Source organism: Natator depressus, chromosome 3 (genome assembly GCF_965152275.1).
Source record: "Natator depressus isolate rNatDep1 chromosome 3, rNatDep2.hap1, whole genome shotgun sequence".
Taxonomy (NCBI): domain Eukaryota; kingdom Metazoa; phylum Chordata; order Testudines; family Cheloniidae; genus Natator; species Natator depressus.
This window is the reverse complement of record NC_134236.1, coordinates 135,071,599-135,095,654: the sequence shown is the minus strand read 5'-3', so window position 1 is coordinate 135,095,654 and position 24,056 is coordinate 135,071,599. Positions and strand designations below refer to the sequence as shown.

The window sequence follows — 24,056 nt, the reverse complement described above, 5'->3', positions numbered from 1 at the left end:
GATCACTGCATACACTGTTCCCAACTCATTGTCATCTTGTGAGGGAAGGGTTTCTCAGGACTATTACAGGAATGGGTGGGTGAGGTTCTGTGGCGTGCAATGTGCAGGAGGTCAGACTAGATGATCATGATAGTCCCTTCTGACCTTAAAGTCTATGAGACTGTAGAAGGGATAAGACTACCAGTAAAAGTGTGGATATTCCAATAGATCCGCGGGGAAATCCTGCAAAGAGTCTGCATGATTCATTCTGAACTCTGGAAGCCGCACTGATACTGGCTCCCCTCCTAGATCTCCAAACTATCCCTACTCCAAGCCCTGATCCAAAGCCAACTGAAAGCAATAGGTGTTTTTCCACTGACTCAATTGGGCTTTGGATCAGGCCTCAGATTTGGAAGAAGGCAGGAGCGAGAGTTAATACTGCAACTGTCAGCATTAACTCCTAATATAAACTCCACGGCGATGACAAGGGCGATACCATCCAGTTAGAGCACTATTAAACATTTTAAATAATATAGATACTACAACTTTAAATATAAAATAATGAAAAACAAGGAAGCCATATGGTCAGCCTGATTACCTGTAGCAAGACAAGACGATTGGTGCTGCAGCCAGAGACAAAGGATGCTGCAGCTAGAGACACAAGGGAACAAACCCAGAAATGACACAGCTGCCTAAATTGCTACTGTAACGTGCAGTCTGCTGTTTGTGTACAGTATTACCCTCTACTGGATGGAACTGCTTAGTTGCATTTCATAGGTCCTACTATTGTAAAAATCACCAGTCTAAACGTGTGAATTTGCACGTAAGGCCACAGAATACAGTTCAACATACTGTCAATCTAGCTTGAAAAAGATTACCAGTGTACAGAATTTCATTCCTTTCACCAATTTCTACAGGGGCTTTTGCTGTGAGAGCCAAAGCAATGTGCCAACTCCATTATAGTTCATTAGCTCTCGCTCTCTCACACCAACAAGCCCTGTTCTAGCAAACAAAAATAATAGATTTACATGGTCTCAGAGTTAGTAAATAAAGCTGCAGCAGCGCAGGACTGCTTGTCACCTCAGGATGGACAGCAGCAGTTTAGACATGGTCATCTGGAAATCCTGGCTCCATCAACCATACCTGGTGCTCAGAGATGGTCCATTGACTGCTCACATTCCTATGGCCTTGCATCCTTCACAAGTTAATCTGACTCTCTGATTACACCATAGGGACCTACAACTTCAGATGAACAGCAGGTATAATATTCCAATTGCCCTCTCTCATGCAGAAAGTTTCATTACCACTGATGACACAGGCCTTGTTACAAGACAAGTTTGATTGCAGCAGGCAACTAGGCAACCCATCACAACCAGTGGAGTTCTCAACTTTTATGCAATATCAAAAAAACCTGCCTGGGGCAGAGCAGGGGCGGGGTGGGGTGGAGCAGGGTGGGGGCCATGGGAAAGAGGCGGAGCAGGGGCTAGAGCAGCAGGCAGGCAGCAGGCGGCTGCATAGGGCACCAGGAAACTGTGATATAAAAAACTGAAAGGCTTCATATCTCCAGTATCCTGAGCTATCCAATCCCCAGTATACAAATTAATCTCCAGGCTTTTGTTAATATTGAAATAGGGAGTTCAGTTCCTTAATATGGTCACTACCCTGCTGATTGGTAGTAGATTTCTGGGTCTTGCAGGTTGGTTTCCTGTTGGAGAAGACATCAGTCTGGGTATTTTCATAGTATAGCTTGTTTACATATACTATACACAATCATCTTTGAACAGAGTTGGTCATAAATGGCATACAGGTAATTCCCGCTTTCAGAAACCTCAGTCCAACACCAATGCCCTGCCTCAGGAAACAACTCTGCACAAAGAATTGACTCTAGCTAGACAAGGTAAAGCTGAGAGCAAACTCTCCAGCTGTTGGCAACAGCTCCCCCCAAAAGACTATACATCACAAAACTTACAACAATATGTATATCTTCAAAGACCGAACACTGTTTGCATGCCAAGAAAACAAACTGGTAATACTTTGTGTAACAACATCCTCCAATGACTCCCACCATAACAATATTAAGATCTTTATTTTTTTTTTAGTATTGAAGACTGTTCTTTTAATCTGTGTTAACTGCTTAGGGTATAACATTAGCACTATAACAGTTAAATAAATATTATCTCTTATGCCAATATACAGTATCTATAATACTAACAAATTTCCCATGTACATTAGACCCCAAATTAAATTGCTATACCGATCAGAAAGGAAGCATGATCCAGTGGCTAAGGTGCTAACTTGAGACTTGGGAGCCATGGTTTCGAGTCCCTACTACACTACAGACTTCTTGTAGGACCAGGCAAGTTCCCGAGGATACATCTACACAGCAAAGAAAAACCCACAACTGGTCTGTGCCAGCTGACGCGGGCTCATGGGGCTCAAGCTGCAGACCTGTTTCATTGCTGTGTAGACTTCTGGGCTCAGGTTGGAGCCTGGATGGAAGGGTCCCAGAACTCTGACTCCAGCCTGAGCCTGGAAGCCTACACAGCAATGAAACAGCCCCACAGCTTGAGTCAGCTGGCATGGGCCAGATGCGGGTTTTTCTTTGCTATGTAGACATACTCTTAGTCTCTCTATACCTCAGTTCCCATCCATAGACTACTGCCTTACCTCACTGGAGTGCTGTGAGCATAAATATATTAAAGACTGTGATATCCTCAGATACCATGGTGATAGAGGCCACTTAAGTATCTAAAATAGGTAAATTAAGGACCCTTTTGTGCCACTCAAAAATGTTGGTTCTGTAAACATAAAATATGTTACAAAAAGTGAATAAAACTGGATAATTTATTAAATTTACAAGTGTTCTCATGCTGAAAGTACTATTGAGTGAAAAACGACCGCTTGACACACATAACTTGTGAGAAGAGCAGATCCAGACCTAAAGTTGCTAAATTAGGTTAAAATTTTGGGCAGAGGGGGAGGGAAGGAGGAGAGAAATAGGAAAAAAGGACTGATGGAACAGAACTATAATACCTAGGCTTGAATGCTGTGTTTTTGACACTATGGCCTTTGATGTCTTTTATTCTTACAAAGGTTAATTTTGTATTTCCGCTTGGAGCAAAAGTTCATTAACACACTGATCTCTTCCAGTAAGCCACATTGTTCTAGCATTTAATAATTTAACAATTAAGACATTACAGTGCTTTGTTTTACATATAGTACAATGCCAAATTCTGCCTGTATATGTGAATCCCATTTAAGTAAATGGAAACCATGCATGCATCTGGGGGCCCAAACCTGCAAGGTGTTGTACCCTTAACTCCCAATGATATAAATAGGATTGATGGTACTCAGCAGTTCTCAGTCAATACTCAGCACCTTGCAGGATCAAGCCCTCGAGGACAGAATTTGGCATTTGTGCTGCTGAAGAAAACATTTCCTTCTATCAGGGTCACGTAGCTTTGTGTCAGATATATTTTAGCAAGCACAGTGTACTGGTGCTTTTTGGATCACCGTAGAGCATGGTGATGTCTGAGGTATCTCTATGCCCCCAAATGGATTTACGCCGCACTGGAGTAAACAGCAGGATGTGGGGAAGCCTTTGAGGTTCAACTCCTGCAAAACTGTGAAATAGCGAGGTAGACAAGAAAATAGTATGTACTATGAGAGCAAACAAACCCGGTGAGATTTTGAGTTGCTATGCAAAGGCATCAAGTCACAAAGGAGGGAAGTAATCGGTCCTCTGTACAGTTCAAGTGAAATCATGTCTGGAATATTATATTCAGGTCTGGCCACCTTCATAACAGAAGGATATCAATAAGCTGGAGGCTATTCCAAGAAAAGGAACTACACAATGTTAAAGGGGCTAGGGGCAACTGAAGATGTGTAGCTTGGCAGAGTGATGAAGGGTGTGAACGTAGAGATCTAACTGAAAGGAGATGTCATTCTGTTTTCTGTGTACTGCACCTTACATGTAGGGTCTATTCCAGCTGCATGGCCAGTCTCCTATGGCAAGCCACTTGTAGAAAAAACTGCATAAGCTCTGCTATGTCTGTCTCTGCCTCTAGAACTGAGAAAAGGGAGAATTGAGACAGGATGAAAGAGGAGGTGCCAGAAGAAGCTTCTCCTTAGCTATTCTGATGGTTCGGCAGAGGCACTTCTACACCTGTATTACACACGTGGACTCTGAGGTGGAGCACATGCCCTCTGCACTGGATAAAGTTCTCCACCAAGTCAGTTCAGCAGAGGGAATCAACATGACCAGTGCCCCATCATCAGCACATGAACATTCATACCACTGAATTTTATTTCTGGTTCCCTTTTCCAGTCTCAGGGCCCACTCACTGCTCTTCCATCATCAACAGCAGCATCTGATCCCCAACACCCTCCTTCCGGCATTTCATTGCCTCCTGAACCATCAGTGTAGGTGCTGGTTGACTTTTTTCCTACAAAAAGAACAGGAGTACTTGTGGCACCTTAGAGACTAACAAATTTATTAGAGCATAAGCTTTCGTGGGCTACAGCTCACTTCATCGGATGCATAGAATGGAACATATAGTAAGAAGATATATATATATACATACAGATGTATGATTGGAAAATGGAAGATGCCATACAGACATATTTTTAAATGATCCTTGGCTATTTAAGGTTATGTGATGGAAACAATTACATCCAAATGATAGTGTGGGTGAAACGGAGGGTATACCCTCCAGATAGTAGGATTAATTGAAGTAGGCTAATCCAAGATTTAGTAGACTGGATTTCCAACTGTCTCCCCTGCTTTCTCTGAGGCTTTTTCTTCACAGTGCTATCTTTTCTTGTTAATTATATGCGACATTGCCACGCCCCTGCTCCCCTCTCCCCCAGTGTATGATTCAGCCAGTTAGGGTAGATAGGGTAGATAGAAAAGTTTTCATAATTTAGTTTATCAACATGCTTTTAAAATGTTCACGAGTGTAACATCATGTCTTCCACACCGATAAAGTGAGAAGAGACTCAGAAGAGACAATGCAGTCTGAAGATCTTTTGGTGTTTTAATATCCTTTTACTAGTAATTGATCATAAGAAGATATATTTATCGTCAGACATCAGAGTATTTTTGAACAGTAAATTAATGCATATGTACTCTGTTAGATAACAGATTTCAAGCCTACCAAATTCAGTTTCTCTAAACCAAGATTTCAACTGAGGTCCCTTTCTCAGAAGTAAAAGCTTTCTGCATTAGCTCACTGTGTAACCTAACCCGCTTGTGTGTATTAAATGCAGTATTTCTCAGCACACAAAGCATATACTTCAGCTACTGAAAGTTAACTTCTCTGCCGAGTCACAGTTGCTGACTGAGAAATAAAAAAAAATATTCGTTTTAGATTTAATACTTTAAAGGTTTTGTCTTTTTTATTATTATTAGAACACAACTGCATAAATATAGGAGGTGCATTTAGAATGTATTGTGCTTGGTTATTTTTTAACCTCAGTAACACGATTGCTCTGTGACAAAGTAGACAGAGGGTAAAATTTTCAAAAGCACCAATGTATTTCGGCCACTAAGTCCCATTGACTTTCAATAGGACTAAAATGCCTAAGTCATTTTTGAAAATGGGACTTGTGTGCCAAAGCCATGAAGGTGCTTTTAAATATCTTACTCAGAGACTATATATCGTCATTATATATGCACACAAAATGGTATTAACTAACTTGTTTTTGCTTAAGAACCTAACCAGAATCAATAGAAAAAAATAATAAACAGCGACAGCTCAAATGCAGGGAGCAGGAACATCTGTTTTTAGAGTGAGCGCTGAATTTGTAATGAGCAAATCCTTTGTCAAGTAAGCATAGAAGTTCTTTGTTAAAGTGCATGTTTTCTGGTCATAAAACATTTTGACTATGGGGCCGCTTTGCGTCATGGAAACACAGGCCACAAGGCAAAGGCAGAAAGTACAATCTTCAGACTATTTGTATGGTGTTTTGTTTGTTTGTTTTTAATAATTCTAGTAGCTCGCCGAAACCCTGGTGACAGATACATAATACACTATATGTGTAGATAAAGACATTAAATAGAATAGATAGGGCCAAACTGATTCCTGACGTAACTCCACTGAAGTTTATCTAGCTACAGCTGGGATTGAAATTTGACTCTACAGGTTTCCACAGCCTGAAGAAAGACCTATAGCTTAAAAAAATCCCTCAAAGCTGCACAAGCATTTATGTTTTCTTTGCTCACACGCCATGCAGGTGATTATTGGTTTTCTACAAACAGTAAGTTCCTTGTCCTCTCACATAAAAATGTGCAAATTATTAGCCTTTCCAGCACCAGAAAGCTATGCTGGGACCAAGATTTTCAAAAAAGTTTGCCCAAAGATACGCTCCTAAACCCTTGTTTAGGTTCCTAAATAAGTGCCCTGATTTTCAGAAGTGCTGCATAGCCTGCAGTTCCTATTGAATTCAGTGGGAACTGATGAGTCTGGGTGTTCAATACTTTTGAAAAATCAGGGCACTTATTTAGGTACCAGTTTAGGAAAGCATCCTCATCCAGGGCAGCACTTAAACACATGCTTAACTGTAGGCATGTGCTTGGCCTATGTAGGGATGGATTTAAGCACATGTGGAAGTCTTTTCCTGAACCGAGACCCTAAACAAGAACTGAGAGCCTAATTTTTAGGCAGCTATTTCTGAAAATAGGGTTGAAATTTGGCCTGGTTTTCTGGATAACTGTTCATTTGTCCTCTAATGTACCCTCAGCTTACATTGACTTAAGCATATTGTACTACTCTTTAAAAAAAACAAAAAACACACCACTGTGGGACATTTACTATGTCAAGTATCATATTTTAACACAGTTGTCATCTAATCATGTCAGAGTAATAGATTTTTAAGGCCCAAGAGACCATTAGATCCCTTCTGACCTATGCAACACAAGCCATCAAATTACATCCGGTTGCCCCTGTTGTGTTAGAATGCATTAGTGACAGGACTGTAACATGACTCAGTAATGTGGCAAAAATATGGTTTGGTTCCATCTACACAGACAGAACCAAAACGGGTAAAATCTTTGGGACAGGTACTGACTTTTTGTTCTGTGTTTATATAGCACCGAGCACAATGGCATCCTAGGCCATGCCTAGGGCTTCTAGTTGCTACAGTAATACAAATAATAAACAACAACATAATCCCACAACAAGGTCAAATTGCCTATGTAGACAGCCCCAAATCAGAGGTATTGGTAAGTGTGACTCCAAAAACAATGGCAAGGATTTATCATAGAGCTATGCAAAACATTGTCAGTCTTTAACTCCTATTGTAATTTTCTAAAATTCTACTTACCCACTCACCCTCGAGAAAAATTTTTTAAAGTAAAATATTATTCTTTTAATGATTATCAATTATCATGGTAAAATGGGGCAAGCAAGTAGATTTTGTTGTTAAATTTTCTTGACAGTGTTCTGCCTACTACGTAACTTTGCAATTTGAAGTATTAAAAAGTTTAGGTTTTTGGAAGAACTGCTTGAGTTAGCCAATGGAGGGTGAACCATTCACACTCCACCTTCTCTTTTCATGATAAACACTGAAGAATGTTTCTCACCACTAATTCAAGCTTTATCATCTTTGATCTTTTTCTGTAATGTGGTATGGTATCTGAAAAGGTTGGAAGGAAAAATCTGACGGAAAAGGAAGCATGAATTTGCATTATAGGGCAAGGGCAATACCGTGGAGTTGTTGGCACAGTGGTTTTTATCTTTAAAGACCTAGATTTAATGTTTGGTCTTTCTAGCGCCAGTTGTTTTTCAGTTATGTGCGTGCAAAATATTTGATCAAAAAGTATGAAAGTGCTAGGTATTTTTCAAACAGAAAAATGATAAATGACAAAAAACATCATATCACCTGTGGGTGAACACATCACAAAATGATCTATCAGTCATCATACTCAAAGGAAACCTGCACAAAACCTTCAAAAGACGAGCCTGGGTGCTTAAATTCATAACTTTGCTAGACACTAAAAATCATGGTCTTAATAAAGACGCTGGCTTTATGTCTTTTATTACAGCAATTTGTAATCCACTAACCCCACTTTTTTGTCCTATGACTGGAGAGGTGTTAACAGGTCACTTTACCTTGAATGGTCTCTTAAAATATGTGTTAGCTACTTATACTAAACAATCTGTTCTACCTTGTATTTGGCTGTGACACTCTGAGTGCCTTTCCCTGACCTGCTGAAGAGCTCTGTGGAGCTCTAAAGCTTGTCTCTTTCAGCAACAGAGAAGCTGGTTCAGTAAAAGATATTGCCCTTTCCACCATGTCTCTTATTATATCCCTACATTTCTTTCTTACACTTCTCAGGTTGTGTGTGTTTCTAGCAGAGGTGACACATGGGGAGGGGGGCGCATGCAGGGTCACATGCCCCTCCAGATTTGGTACTTGGCTTGTATTGAGCATGGTCATACAGACTGAGCACGATCCGTAAAACTGCTGAAGCCGGCTCCTCCTCTCCCCCCCCCCCCCCCCCACTATCAGCAGGCATGGCTGGTCTCTGGTTTCTAATCTCCCTTCAGCTGTTTGGTATCTGTCCTTAGTTTCAATCTCCCTCCCTCTCAATTCTCTCTCTTTTCATTTCGCTCTCCTTCCCTCTCCTTCACCTGATTATTCAGGCTCTCTCTCCTGTTCCAACATCCCCAGCAACAGAGGAAAATCACCACTGACAGCAACTGAACCTCGGGTCCTACACAGTAATTCTTTCCCACCAGTAGTTTGAGAATTATTAGAATCACGCCACCCTCGTTAGTTTAAAAAAGAGTTGCTTCCAGTACCACAGGGAAAAGTTACTGTGTAGGAACAGAAGCACAGTCACAGAAGGTGATCATTCAGTTGTATTTTCCTGTTAAATAATGTGGAATAGCTAATCTTCTTAAATTCATGCCTGATTTTATAAACTGAAAAGGGACCATTGCATAGTGCCTGATGACATTGTGAATGGCTCTGCCCAATGGTCTCAGTTCGATGTATACTAAAATCCATCAATGCTTTTTCTTTTAGAGAGCTCCAGTGCATTAACAACAACCTTGGTTGGCCCAAGCTGGTATACATGCAAATCTGTTTGCAAATGCAAATATTCCCAGTGTCTTATTACAACAGCCTGAGGTGCATATATTTCCTAGAAACCAACTATGATGAAAAAGGTATCTGTCTGATCATCCCATATTTTTCAATATATTTAAATTAACTTAAAAAAACCAGAAAATTAATTTTTGAACAATATTAACTTGACTGCGATGTCCACAAAGTTATGTTCCTTATCAGGAACCATTTTAGGCAATTCTACTTCATTTAAATTCTTCTCTCTGGAGTGTATCATATATACATGCCAGAGAAATAAATAATCTAACATATTCCTCTGTAACCAAGTTCAGTTCTAGAATGCTTAAATGTAGCCAGCTGTGTTATAAAGGACACTGAGTATTTTTAAAATCCAGTTGTTCCGTCCCATTGTAATGAATTCAGTAGAACTGCATAGTGTAATACAGAATTTGCCCATTAGAAAGCAAAAGTGCTACATTCAGATTAGAGGATGACTATAAATTGAAAGGAATAAAATAAATGAATAAATATCGGTACTGCACCGATGCACTTATTTCTTAAAATAAAATGGTGTTTTGTTTGGGTTTTTTAAAAGGATTTCCCAATAGAACTATAGACTTCTGCCACCATGAAATATTGCTGGTTGAGATAGTTTCATAAAAGCTCTGTTTAATTTTCTTTTATATTCTGGGTACATATGGCCACAATTTTCATTTATTTCTCCCTCAGAGTAGAGTTTATTGATAATATTTAGATAAAATATCAAACACGCTGACAAAATATGGTCACTCTGCCACTGCTTCAGTGTCCTCCTCTCAGACACAATTCCACACAAGTCACATTAGCAAAAGGAATTCAGCATGTTACTATTTTAACTTAAAACCAATCTCTAAGGGCCTAATCCTGCAAAACAATCCACGTACACAGCCCTGACTCCTACATGGAGCCCTACTACTTTCCGCAGGATGCTGCACAAGAGTAGGGCTCTCTGTTTGTGGGTCCCTTTGTAGGATCAGAATCTACAATTTAAGGCATAATACTAGAAAATAGTTAATATATAATAACTTCTCAACAACCAACATTCTCTTCTGTTTAAAAGAGGAAAACCCTGACCAACTTGAGAAAAAAACACTTAGCCTCGGGGTGCGGAAAGTTTGCGATGCTAAGATCCATGTTGGATGCTTGCCCCGAGCCCAGCGGCTGCACCTAATTTTCATATTATAGGCACATCATTCCTTTTTTTAAATGCACACAACCATGATATTCACTTGAACCTGTCGATAAATAAACCTGATAAATATAAATTGTTTGCTTTTTGCTGCTTTAATTCACCAGCAATTAAAAACTTGGCAGTTTATCAACTGTGTTCTCACCCAGAGGATACAGGGAGAGGATGGCTGGGAGTTGCATTTTAGGACTCTGTGGGTCACATGAGATATGATCTCCCACAACTGTCTTTGTACTTCCCTCCATGGCACTCCTTACAAACGGAATCCCTTCCCTAAGTTAGTCTGTAAAGCCACTTATCTAGAGACACACATCTACTGTAATGCCGACAAAAAATTGCCAATTAATATTGGCTAGATAGTGAAGTAGCGGGAATGTTGATATTTATTTATTTTTAAAGACTGTGTTTTCATCCCTCTCCCTTACCCTTCAAACACTACTTGTTTCCTTAGGCCCTGCCGTACAGGTGCCCGTATAGAGCCCCATTAAATTCAATGGGATTCCATGTGGGCATAAGGAGACCCTGCTATCTGTATCACATTGCTGGAAACTCTTCGGGGCAGAGATTGTCTTCATATATTATATGTCCATGAATCTTCATGAGCAGACCTCTGCAGATACATAGAGCCATTTATTTCAATGGGGCTCTGCACAGGCACAGGTCTGCCTTCCCAACTCTCAATGCAAAGTCGACCTGCAATTGGAAGGTGCCTATCACAATCTGTGGATACTATTATACTCCAGATAACAACAGTGGTGTCCTGGGGCACCCTTAAGTATAACAGTAATATTTCTACATTTCCTAATTTTCCTAGTGATCTCCAACCAGTCCTGGCACCCATTTAATTTCTTTTTCCTATTTTATCCACAGTGTGTGCAACCCAGGCTTGATCACCTCTTTTATCCCAGAGGTGAGGAATGGGGCTGCTGCCTTCCATCACTTTAAACTTGTCCTCACCCTGTCAGACTTTTCAAGAAGGAGGGGTATTTCTACTGAGGCTACACTGGTGGAAGCCAGCATGGACTCTGGAGTGAAATTTACTGTAACTATTTACAGATGTTGCCTACAGATTTATAGAGTCAACTTCTCTTAATTCCTGTTCATCAGTGCAATGCCACTGAACTCAATTAAGTTGCACACGTTTAACTAGATGGATAATTTGGTCCATAAGGGTGACTAGTCTTTCCTAAGAGAGTCTTCTGTGCCTATACTTCTAAAATGCAAACTTTTCTTATTTTCTAGTATGTTGGAGGCTGTAATTACAGAATTCACATGCCAAATTAATGCATCATAAAGGAAAAATTAATCTGTATATTGCCAAAGATTGGATATTTAGTAGGATACAAAACAATGTGTTTTTTTCCTGACGAGCCTGTTCTGTTCTGGCAGTCTTCACACGTGCCAACTTCCCAGTGAAATCAAAAGGAGTTTTTCATGCAAGAGGAGTACAGGATTTAGCCTAAATAAATACTTTGAGATTTATTCTTGTTTACATTAAGGCCCTTTGGTGCTACTCTAGCAGTGTAAAAAGGCCTTAAATTAAGCAGAAATTAAATTTACACCCACCTTAAAAGAACCCTTTATACCACCAGTGTAAATAAGATTAAGACTTCTTGTGCTGGCTTTGTCTATAATAGTATAACTAAGGCCAGAAATCTTGTTCCAGTACACTTTCTGTTAATTTATAGGATAACCATAGACAATCATGCCTGAAGTACTGCAAAGGATGGTATGAGACATACAGATTTCTGGCATACACACTGCCCTAGTCTGCATATTCCCTTGTCGTACAGATATCCTGAAGAGTGAATTGCACCTGTCCACAACCTTCAGATCTTTTCTTTATCCCAAAGGCTTATGATTTCCTTTAATAACAAACAAGAATGTTTTATGTCAAGGTTTAAAAAAACCCATAGCAATAAATCATTATATGACAAAAGCTGTCTAAAAATAAAACTTAGGCATCAGATAAATCTTTCTGTCCTTTACTGTGAAGGTGGCAATGTTTCTACTCAAAAGAATCATGAGCTTCCATGCATCTATCTGCCTAGGTAGCACTAGATCAGGAGCACAAAGATTTCTAGATGGGCTCCCAGCACACAACTTCTCCCTCTTCCCTATATTTCAGGTCTTCTTGTTTATCTGTCACTGCTAAAACAGACATCCCACTCTCAGCCCTGCACTCCCACTAGGAGGCACTGATGTAAAGGTGGCTCTGCATACAAGCCCCCCAGAGTCACACACTTATCACCCACTTCTGAGATAGTCTCTAGAATGCAGCATTCTGTTCTCCTTGACACAGAAAATACAGTAAAAACAGGCTTGGGGTTATAAGTCATTGTATTTTAATATCACATTGAACAGGTTAACATAATAAAAATTCCAATACATAAAGTATCAATAACAGCTTATTACCCCATGAACTATTATAATTCTCTAAACACAGGATAAGAATATTCAATAAAACAGTCTGTTTTCTTACGTAAATGTATCTGAAGTCAATATATACTTTCTGCCAGGTTTGGCGTTTTAACCAAATACATCTTTATATCTGGTTAATAAAAGCAGAAAAGACCAGCATTTCTCCTATTAATACACAATATGAAAGATCATCAGTGTGACCAAAGCAGTGTCCATTACGGTCATTCCATTTTTCTACTCTCATAACTTTTCCAAAACGTTCATCCTTTAAGAAGTTATCTATTCTTGGTCTCTGGTCAAAGATAATTTGTTTTTAAGTTTGAGCAAAATCCCTTCTGACATATTGTCTTTATAGTGAGAATGCAAGGAAGAAAAAGAAACTTTTCCCAATGGAAAACAATTACAACCATATATTTTAAAAGCAGGGTTACAGCAAACGAGGCTGTAGGATTACCTTTTGGATCTCCTGACTTGCTAATGTTGAATATCTTAACTCATAGTATTTAATACATATCCATATATTCCTTTAAATAAACAATGTCTCTGGTGCCCAGAAATCAACTGTAATACAAGCAGTGTTTAACTATATGAAATTAAGTATTTAAATTCCATGTATGTTAAAGGCTGAAATAATATGGATGAACCTAATTATTCAATAGAGGTTTGCATACTTGGAGTTACAGTCTGCTCTCAATTCATATGTATAACTCCCAGTAATATTAAATAGAAGTTACAGGGGCATCTCAGGACAAAAATGTATGCCCTCAGCATTTTAAAAAGCCAGCTTAATATACCTCCCTGAGTGGCAACCCCCCCCGATTTAGAATTGCAAATACTATTCTCAACAGCATACTCTTGCTTTGTTAAGATAAAAGGTAAGCACTGAATTTTCCATAACATTTGAAGCTGTTATTCGTAAGAGCACCCATCCTTCACTCTGATCTGTGTGGGTGAACTGCTGCATCCGTGCAGAAACACACTGACTCCAGTGGGACTCTGCACAGATGTAAGTGTCTTGCCCAAATGGACTCTACAGCACAGCTGGGTCAATGACAGCCATGCACCCATTTTTACCATTGATTTCAAGGGGAGTAAAAGTGAAGTCAAAAAGTGTGCTTTTGAAAATCCCACTTTATGTGAAATATTTTAACTGGGATTAAACAAATGAAAAATAGACGACTACAAGCACAGTGTTAAGTAGTTGGCATTAGAGAGCGCTAGTGGGAAACAAACAAGCAAGTTAGCTAAAAAGGGAATAAATGAAGAAATAGTCATATAGCTTCGTACAAATGAAAACAAATTTACTAGAGTAACAAAATACTTCCCCTGTAAATTACTACCCCTGGAACCCTCAGCACCAAGACACAGCCCCATCAGTGTTAGGACTGTAGGTTTCTTGAGGCAGGAATCTTATTAATAATTATTATTTACATTGTGATAGTGCCTATGAGCCCTGGTCAAGGACCAGAACTCCACTGTGCTAGGCACTGTACAAACACAGAACCGAAAGATTGACCTTTGTCTCCCTACCTATGTCTAAAAATTCAAGAGCACTTGTTTCTATATATGACATAAATAATAAAAGGCAACAGAATTTATTTTAAAAAGCCACCTATAATTTTAATCCAATTGATGACCCTGAAATATCAACGTCATGCCCTTTGTGGGGAAACCTGGGCTCAAGGGATGTAATGCCTTTCACCTCAATGTCTTCAACATACATGCTGATACTCAGTCTTTTCACCCAAGCCTCAGCCTGAGAATACTCCAAAAGCCTTTGAGACTGACTCCAGAATCTCAAGACATTTGGTGATGCCACAGCCATCGGTGTCACAGGATCAGATGCCAGCTGTAAAGATGACATTCATTAAAACCGAAGGGGCAGGCAGCAAAGAATACAGGACTTCAGTTCTTGCGTTTACCATTGTCCCAATTTGCCTAAAGTAAATTGATAGTCTTTTCCCAATTGAATTATTACTGAAATATTTTATTGAAATGTATTAGATATCAGGTTTTTGTTTTGAAACAGCAGAAATCAGAAGGGAAATCTTAGGCTTTTAAATTTTCCATAGTCAGCAAGTATGGCTTTCAATTCATATCCAGCCCAGCTTGGCAGTGACTGAAAGGTATTATCTCCCATGACTAGTAAGTGGCCCAATATGAACTGTGCTTGATGGCTTCCTTTTAGGTTCAAATGAACAAGTGTCTACATCCACATCACTTGCAGAATACTTTTTAAACAAGCAAGCAAGCAAAGTGCATATTGACAATGGCAAAGCACTGTGTTTTTATTAAGCAGTAAACTTCCAAAGTACTAATTGACTCTGTTCACTTTCTCCAGAAGATGAAAACAAGACACAAAAATTGAACTTTTCTGATCAGCATGTATTGGAAGCATCTCTACACACGGCATAATGAAGACATATTAATAATCTCATAATTTAATCCTTTCAAACCTCTGTTTGAAAGTCAAACCCTACAATCCCCAATTATGTTTTGCACCATTAGCATCTAATATTGTATACTGCCAACTGCTGCACTTTAGTGGTGTCCTTTTACACAGGTTAAACTTTGCGCCAACTGAAGCTTTCAATTTGCAGTTCACGTTCACAACAGATACAGCAAAGCTACTCCCCAGCTTCCTTTTGTACAATGTACATCATATTTAACTGAGACTTCTGCAACAAAGAATTCCACAGCAAGAGCCTGGATTACTGCAGATCATAATACCCTATGAGCTGTGGTTATAATTAGTGTCATATCCATTGTAATCCTATGGACGTCATCGTGTGTTACCAGCATCTGTTGACAGATCTCATACCATGCATATCAGTGAAATGGCAAGTCTGGAGAGGGCAGCCCACAATAGAAACAATGGCATTTATTTTTGTCCTCTTCCAAGATTGTCTCATAGAACATATATGCTGCCAACTGCCAGGGTTGCACTGAGATCACTATTCATTATTATATTTGAACAAAGCTTTGTGCCCACCCAAGCATATACAGCCTTCTCCGGTAAATATGGGAATGGGGAATGTACTTTCCGTAACTTATTTTAGCACCCTGAAAAAACGATTTTGACACCCTTAGATCACTTCAGATCCATCAGGTCATCTATTGAGATATTATTAATCCAGGAGAAAATATACTATCAGACTCCTTTCTAAACCAAGGAATAAGAATGCCCTCTCTTAGTTATTTTTAAATGTATGCATCACTTTGGCATTTGTTTTAAATGCACATGGCAGACAAAGAAACAAAACCACAATATAGCTAATCTATTGATGTGCTCTGAACTGCTAACTTTCCACGGAAGCATTGTCGAACTGGAGTGAAAAATCAAACTGGTATAGAACAAGAGATAGAAATGCTGAGTCCACGGTTGGTGATTCACATGAGCGTTTCCCTGTCCTACTCCGTCCACCCCCCCAAACAAATGTTAAAAATGTGCAACAGATTAACTGCTAACAAAAATAAACCCAGATTCTCTGCATATCTGGTTTTCACTGTAGGAAAACTCTTCTGGAGTGTCCAAGAGTTATTCAACTGCCACACTATTAAAAACCCCTCAGTACTTTGTCTTCTTACCACAGCATTCTGTGGATCTGCCCACTCTGCCAAGAACATAGACTCAAATGGGACACAGGATCAGTTTTATCCTGGATGCTGCGGTCTTATGAATTCAATATTTTCAAGAAAAGTAAATCTAGCTGATGCTACTTGGAAATACAAAACTGTTGTACAAAACTGCAGTTGTTATGCAATGTGGTTTTTTGCTGCATAAGAAACTGTATTAGGTCCTCAGAGGAACTATAAGTACCATACTTTACAAAATGAACAACGTCAATTTTCTAATACTGAAAAGCCTTCCATACTTTAATTGCCACAGAGGTTACAGTGCATCAGAATCACTTGCTCACCAGATAAAAAAATAAAGTCCAACTAAACTAAATCTAAGTGATGACTGGTGTAGTTTTATTACTGGTCTGGAGGATACAATTGAAATAACAGATGTAAAGACCAGTATTCAAGACATCCCACAGAGTGCAGATTACCTACACACAGTAGTATCTGAACAGATGCTACCATGCCAGGTCCTGAAAACTAAACACACAAAAAGAAAAAATAAAGGGAAGAGAAAAGTTTGCAATTTTGCTAGAAGTAGAAATTTAGGGTGAAATCCTTGCCCTATTGAATTTAATGGGGAAAAAAGACTCATTGACCTATGGTCAGGATTTCACCCTTAGTCTCCTGCTAAAAGCAACTAATTGCTCTTACATTGAGAAAGAGGTTATATACAGAGGGGAGGTGTTCAATAGGCTGAATTCTACCTTCAGATACACATATGCAACTTCCACTGAAATTTTCAATGGGAGCTCTTCACACATAGCAAAGGACAGAATTTGGCCCAATTGCCTGATGGATACCACATATTTTATTTCTGCAATTAGCAGATGACCTCATAACTCCAGATCTTACAGCTATGAATTTCAACATTATCTGTTACTTTAGGAAATAACAGAAATATTTCACAGGTTTCAGAGTAGCAGCCTTGTTAGTCTGTATTCGCAAAAAGAAAAGGAGGACTTGTGGCACCTTAGAGACTAACGAATTTATTTGGCATAAGCTTTCGTGAGCTACAGCTCACTTCATCGGATGTGATCATCCCTTTCCCATGTGCTGCTTATGCAACAGCTTAGGTGATTTCTACTTTTTCATGTTTTAATGAAGCCGTATTAGTGATTATCTAGTGGAGTATCAAAACTGTTAATCAAGTTGCTGATAAGATTATAAATACCACCTGTACTCAGCAACCAAGCATCAGCAGCCTCTATGCTGGTACAACTGTTTTTCAAAATTCAGAAGGTAAGAAGCATTTCCTCCACAGTAGGATGCTCAGGGCGTTTACAGAGTTGTCTCTGTAAGTTGGTAGGACGACAGCTGGGTACCTTTCAGTCCCTAACTCAGTAAATAAAGAGATTTTTTAACCTCAGCCTGAACATTTCCCAAGACTATATTTTCTTAACCAGACTGTTCCCCTGGATTTGACTGTAAATTCTAATACGAGTCAACTCGGAGGACCTTAATTTCAAAAGTGGTCTCTCAGTTTGTTCCTGGAAATATGCGGTTGCAAGTGCATTTTGGGTAATTGCAGGCATAGCTTCTCATTTATACTTTCAATTACCTTATTTTTACAGGCAATCAGGTGAATTTACACAAATTCAGAGGCCACTTTTTGAAAATATGGCCCAGAAAGTGATTTTAGGAATGGTTAAAATCTCCGCCAACAGCCAATGTGAGCATGAAAAATATTGAATCAAAGTGTATCAAAAAACTTTCATGATATTCATTTAATTTCATATACAGCCTCCATTTATATATAAGAATTCTAAAAGTGAAAGTGAAGGACTATTTCATAAGCTATATATAACAACATAGCTAAAAATGTTTATATAAAGAGTAAAACTGATCATAGATTCCTTTGCAAAAATTATAGCACTTGAATTCACTAGTGCACATTCATTTACAGCTACAAGATAAAGTGTTATAATAAGGCTGTGATTATTATTCCACAGACACACATCGACAGACACACAGTTTATTTTCTTTCCTGACCTTCCTTTGCTGTTTCTCCCATGCTGGGTCCAGGAGCATGTCCCTATCCCATTCTTCCTCTTGGATCATATACTCATCATCTTCATATTCATAGCTGTACTGCATACTTGTTTCTATCTGGTTCATATTGCTCAAGGACCAGATTCAACTCTACACTTGCTGTGACTTTTATTACTTGATTTTTATTTTTTACTTTTTTCTTCAATTTCAGGCAGTGGTGTTTTTTCCCTGCTTCCTTCTTTCTTTTTTTCTTTTTTCAAGGTGAGAGGGTGTTAATATTGATGAGTCTTGCTGGCAGGACAGGTTGAAACTGTCAGGATACAGGTATGAGCTGAACTGTGATGACCTTCACTCCCCTCCCTCCCACTCTGCTGCTGCTGCTGCTGCAGGTCCCTGTGGCTGAGTCTCCAGAGAAGCCCCAGCTCCAGCTCACTGCTGCTGCTTATTATCCCCACTGTGTCACGTGGCTCAGCAGCCTGGAATAGCCCCCACCTTTCTCAGTCTCTCGTTTACAAGTTGCAAGGCAGACCTTCAGCCTGATCAGCAGAAGCAGAATGATCTGTTGGTATATAGAAGACTATGCAATTTTGCATTTGCTATTAAGTGTTATTAAACTGTTACACAAATACATGTAGGTATTTACTGTGCAGAGAAGAGCAATTTATCTACAGGAGGGAAGTCCAATCAAGGAAATTCACCTCTGTATACATTCTCTGTTCAGTGGCTCTGAACATTTTCTGTGATTTGCATTACTGTCTTTTTTCTTTTAATAGCACTCAGAAACTGTTAAAGTTTCATCTTTTTATGTTCGGTGCACGCATCTGTAGTTTGGAGAGCTGATTACAATTTATAAATTAAAAAACAGAATCAAGATATATTATACACACACACATATATAAAAACAATACGTTACTTACTGTTGGTCCAAAGCTTCAAGGCCCTTGACTCACTTCACCCCGTCTCCCTTTTTGAAAAGGTTCTCATGAGTCACTATAGAAAAGCATTTACCAAGAGAAAACAAAAGTACTAAATATATCAGGACTGGAATATAAACCAGAGAGAATAAAAGCCAGATCTAGCAAAGCTCTGAGCACTCTCAGCTCCCACTGAAATCAGTGGGATGCAGAGGATGTTCAGCAGTTTGCAGAATCTGGCCCCCTGGTTAGAATGAGAGAATTATAAATTAATGACTGCTAAGGCAATAATTTAGAAAAAAAGTCTTTTGGAAAATTCAGTAGGGAAACTTTTTGTTCTCTGTATGGTGCATTGTGAACAATGAAAACACAATTCAGACAAGCACATCCCATGCTTCCCATGTCATAACATTTTAGTTTTCCTGGGGAGAACATTTCTCTTGGGAACTGGCAGGGAGGTTTACTTTGTTCTTCATCTAGTCTATTATTAAACACTCACCTAAGTATTGCCAGCTAAGGTCATCCCTGTGCTAGTGCTTGTATTGGACACAAACCTATCCTCATCTACAAATCACAGAATCACAGAATCATAGAATATTAGGGTTGGAAGAGACCTCAGGAGGTCATCTAGTCCAATCCCCTGCTCAAAGCAGGACTAACACCAACTAGATCATCCCAGCCAGGACTTTGTCAAAGCCCTTTGTCAAAGACAGAATGCTCAGCAAAATTGACCCCAAACAAACAAGGTCAGATTTGGGGCCACTGTATTAAGTGGTAGGTGTCCCTTGAGATGCTATGAGTGAACTACAAGGGTGAATGTAACATTAGGACAGCCTACAGTCAGTCATCCCAAAGGAACACAGTTTAGAAATATGCACATTATTACTATGCTGACATATTTTGTGATGGTTTTATTCATAAATTATACATACACACACACAACTTGTATAGTCATCTGGGTTTGGGTATTTACATGATAACTTTAAATATTTCAAAACCCAAATGAAAAGTCTTTTCCTAGTCATTAAACACTACAGGAGAAGGTTGATGTTTATAGATGAAAACTAGGCAAAAATTCCATTAGGAAATTCTTTTTAATAAGCAAATTATGGGAAATGTTGACACCCTGTGTTTCTAAAACTTCTCAGTAATTTGTATCAATCTTTCCAGAAAAAGTCTTCCCTTGGATAAAATGTAGCAAGTCAAATTTCTGGTGAAGTTAGGGGGTGAGTTTTTAACATCAGGCTAATGGCTCTGATTCAAAGTAATTAGTGTTTGTTTAATAATTTGCTGTCTTAGGGCCTTCATCAGGAAGCTAGCGTCAGTCTTCATTACGGTGAGTCTAGTAGTGCCCCTTAATAATTCTACAATTAAAATATTTTTAAAAATATTTTAAATAACTTTATATGACATACAATAAAAGTAGGTGAATAAATGGCAAAAAATAAACAAAAATTTGTATTGAGAATATTAGGTATAGTCATTAACTAAATTCAATTGCTTAATTGTATATGGAAATCATTAGAATACTGTATATACAAAAGTAACAGACAAACTGCATTACAAGAGAAATGAGGAGTCATCCATCAAGAAATAAACTAGGGTCTCCGAAGGCCCTTGCATGTTGGTCGTATAGTCAGCTGTGTTCTACAGTCTCGACTGGAGCAGACGGAAAATTTTCTGTCTAAACTTTTACAACAGAAAATTGGAGTTTTTGACAAAACAGTTTTTTTCCCTACAAAAAGTACCTGCTTTCTGTGGACATTTTTGATTTTTCATAGAAAAAGCAAATACCCAAAAAACAAAATATTTTTATTCCGATATCCTACTGTGGTGTTTCATGGGAGTTGCAGATCTATTTCTTCATGTCCCCATATGCCTCTATGGGCCAGGCTACCCAGCCAGACTACATCTCCCATGATGTACTATGGCCAGTGACTCCCAGTGCAACTATTTCCCTTACGTGAAAGGAGACTATGGTGCTTCATAGGAGATGTTGTCTGAGCAGGGACAACAGCCTATAGAGGAGAATAGGAACATAACGTACCCGAACTACAACTTCCATGAGGCAGCATGGGAGCATTTCCTAATCAAAATATTTCTGGTTTTGATTTTTTGCCAAAAATGGAATGTTCAGCTAAAAAAGCCTATTTTGTGACCAGTTCTAGTCTCCATTGATAGAATCATTGCCCACCGGAATGAACAGATATCATGACTTAGAATAATGTGACCTAAAAATATAATAAGCTGGATCTGGGAATTATATTTGATATCTAATGACAGAAGGCAACTGAACTGAAATGTAACTGAATGTAACTGAAAAAGTAGAATTACCATATCCTTTTCTTTTTAATCTTTGTAACAATCACCCATTATCATCATTTATAAAGCACCCTCTGCAAAGGCACTCAGGGTGCTGAACAACAATCTCAAAAACAATTTCTCATTAATAAAAAGAGGGTTACATCAGATCATGATTCTCCTGGCTGCTTGATATGGAAGAAATGAAAAGAATGGAATGTGCTTACAGTACTGTTGCAGGCAGAGAGTGGAACCAACACACCAGTGTCTATGCTGTATCTGAATTTGCAGAAGCCCTCCTCGTAAAAATGGCTGCTTAGCAGAGACCAGCACTGATCCCTCATGCTGCATGAAGGCTCCTGGTGAAAGCCAGTCTCTGGAAGCCTGAACCCTGAAAAGTTTGATGCTGGCAGCAAGAAAACACTTTAAAGTTAGTTACTGGAGCGTGAGAACAATGTTTCAAACATCTTGCAGATCATGAGGGAGATGGACAACTAATTATAGACTCGACATTCTGGGACATCAGTGAAAACACGTATTTGGGGCATGTACTCCGGATGCCAACATACAGATTCCCACATGAAGCTGTCAAGTGGGAACCAACTGGTCTGAGGAAATGAGGGTGGCCCAAGAGAAACCTTACAAAGAACCCCTAGCGGGGAGGGCAGAACAGTCAGTCAATCTCAACAATGTAGAGCAGATGGAAGCAGCAGCAAATGACAGAGAAAAATGGAAGAGACTAGTGTGGCGGGTTCTCCCTGGGGTGCCACCTGGAACTGGGGTATCACTGAGCCCTCTGACCCACCAGCCTGAGCTCCTTCTCACATTGTGTTGCCATGACAAGTTACAGCCCTCCAAGCTTGCACTTTCACCAGCATTCACACAGGTAAGAACACCCAGCTGCAGTCACATGCAGGCTCTCTAACCACCAGCCTCCCAGCCTAGGACCCCAGGGCAGTACCATCCTGCCCTGGTCAAATCTGGCCAGTCTATGGGTTTAACACCTGGTCTGCCTCTCCCTCAATGTGAAGAGGACCATACACACTTGTGGTAACCAAACTGAGATTTTCCCCAGACATCTTAGTCAAACGCACACTGGTTTGGATTAAAACATAAAATAAGTTTATTAACTACAAAAGGATAGATTTTAAGTGATTATAAATGATAGCAAACAGATCAAAGCAGATTACCTAGTGAATAAACAAAACCACGAACTGAGCTTAACATACTAGATAGGGTGAGAATTTGCTAATTCATATCCTACCTGAGTGATAAACAGGCTGGCAGATTCTTAAGGCACAAGCTGCCTTGGCTTTGCAGCTTGGATTATCCAGGTTTTCATACACAGGCTAGAAAACCCTTTAACCTGGAGTCCCAGGCTTCCCCCCATTCAGTCTTTATTCTTCAGATGTTTCCAGGTGTGTTGTTGTTGTAGGGAGAGTGAGGTCCCATCATGATATCACTTTCCCCCTTTTATATCTTCTTCCCACTTGCTGGAAAGTAGTTTTGCTGTGACCTGGGTCAAACAGTTTCCATGGCGAAGGGCTATCTCTGAGAGGTTTCTACTGTACACAGTTCCTGGGGTAAACCTAGTGCTTGTGTGCATTTCCTCCGTAAGCCATTAACATTGTTTGGCCTTTCTACTGTCATAGCTGAAAGGCTGATTGTGGGCGTTTTCAACCTCACAACAAGTTTCAGTAACACACACAGCACCAGACTTCATAACTTCACATACGACGGCAGCACATACAATCCAATGAGATCTTACTGTCTATCCGATCAAGACTTTTAGAACGATACCTCACAAGGCATACTTTGTACAAAACATTTCCTAATTACATAACAGTGGTGAATATTGGAGTGCCCAGGTGTCACAGTTAGTTTCCACCCTGAGATCTAACACGGTTGTGGAAAAGATGTAATGTAAAATGAACTATTATTATTTAATGTATATATAGTGGCAGAGGCAAGCAAAAAGACAAGGTTATTATTCCAAGGAACTTACAGTCTAATATTCAGCTAGCACAAAGAGTAAAGCCAACATCAATGGGAGGTTGGGCTGGGTATCAACAGTGAAGGAGAAAGAGCTCTTGGGGGCAGCATTTGATGTTTATTTTGTATTGCACACAGATTTCTTGATTGTAAATAAAGAAAATTGTATTATGTTACAAAACTTTACTTTTTATAAATAAATTGTGCAGATGGTAATGGGAAGTACCTGAGAAGTTAGTGATAGAATGTTAGCCAAAAATGTGAGTCCTAAGGCAGAATTTGATGGAGACAAGGGAGCCCTCTCAGCGTTTTATGAGACAAGGGAAGCTGTGGCCGGCAAATGAAATGGCATGAAAGAAGGTGGGGTCATGAGTGGGAGATCATAAGCTTGATTGTGCTTTTAACTTGTGCTAGGGTAGATCAGCAGTGGCTCCACTAAAGTTGGGGGAGTCACACAGCCAGAAAGCTGGTGTCAGTGAGGGAAGAGTCAGGCCAAAAGTGAGCATTGAAGCAAGTGAAACTAGAGAGAAAGA

At 39.4% G+C, this 24,056-nt stretch overlaps 1 protein-coding gene across 1 annotated transcript in view; it reads right to left on the bottom strand.

The window, feature by feature from the left end:
- ACTN2 (actinin alpha 2) overlaps positions 1 to 18,460 on the bottom strand; it is a 93,597-nt gene extending 75,137 nt beyond the window's left edge. Inside the window, exon 1 of the mRNA XM_074948893.1 lies at positions 18,317 to 18,460. Within this exon, the coding sequence (XP_074804994.1) occupies positions 18,317 to 18,442 (126 nt within the window). The 5' untranslated portion in view covers positions 18,443 to 18,460. The remainder of the gene's footprint in view (positions 1 to 18,316) is intronic.
- Positions 18,461 to 24,056: the final 5,596 nt, after the last annotated feature.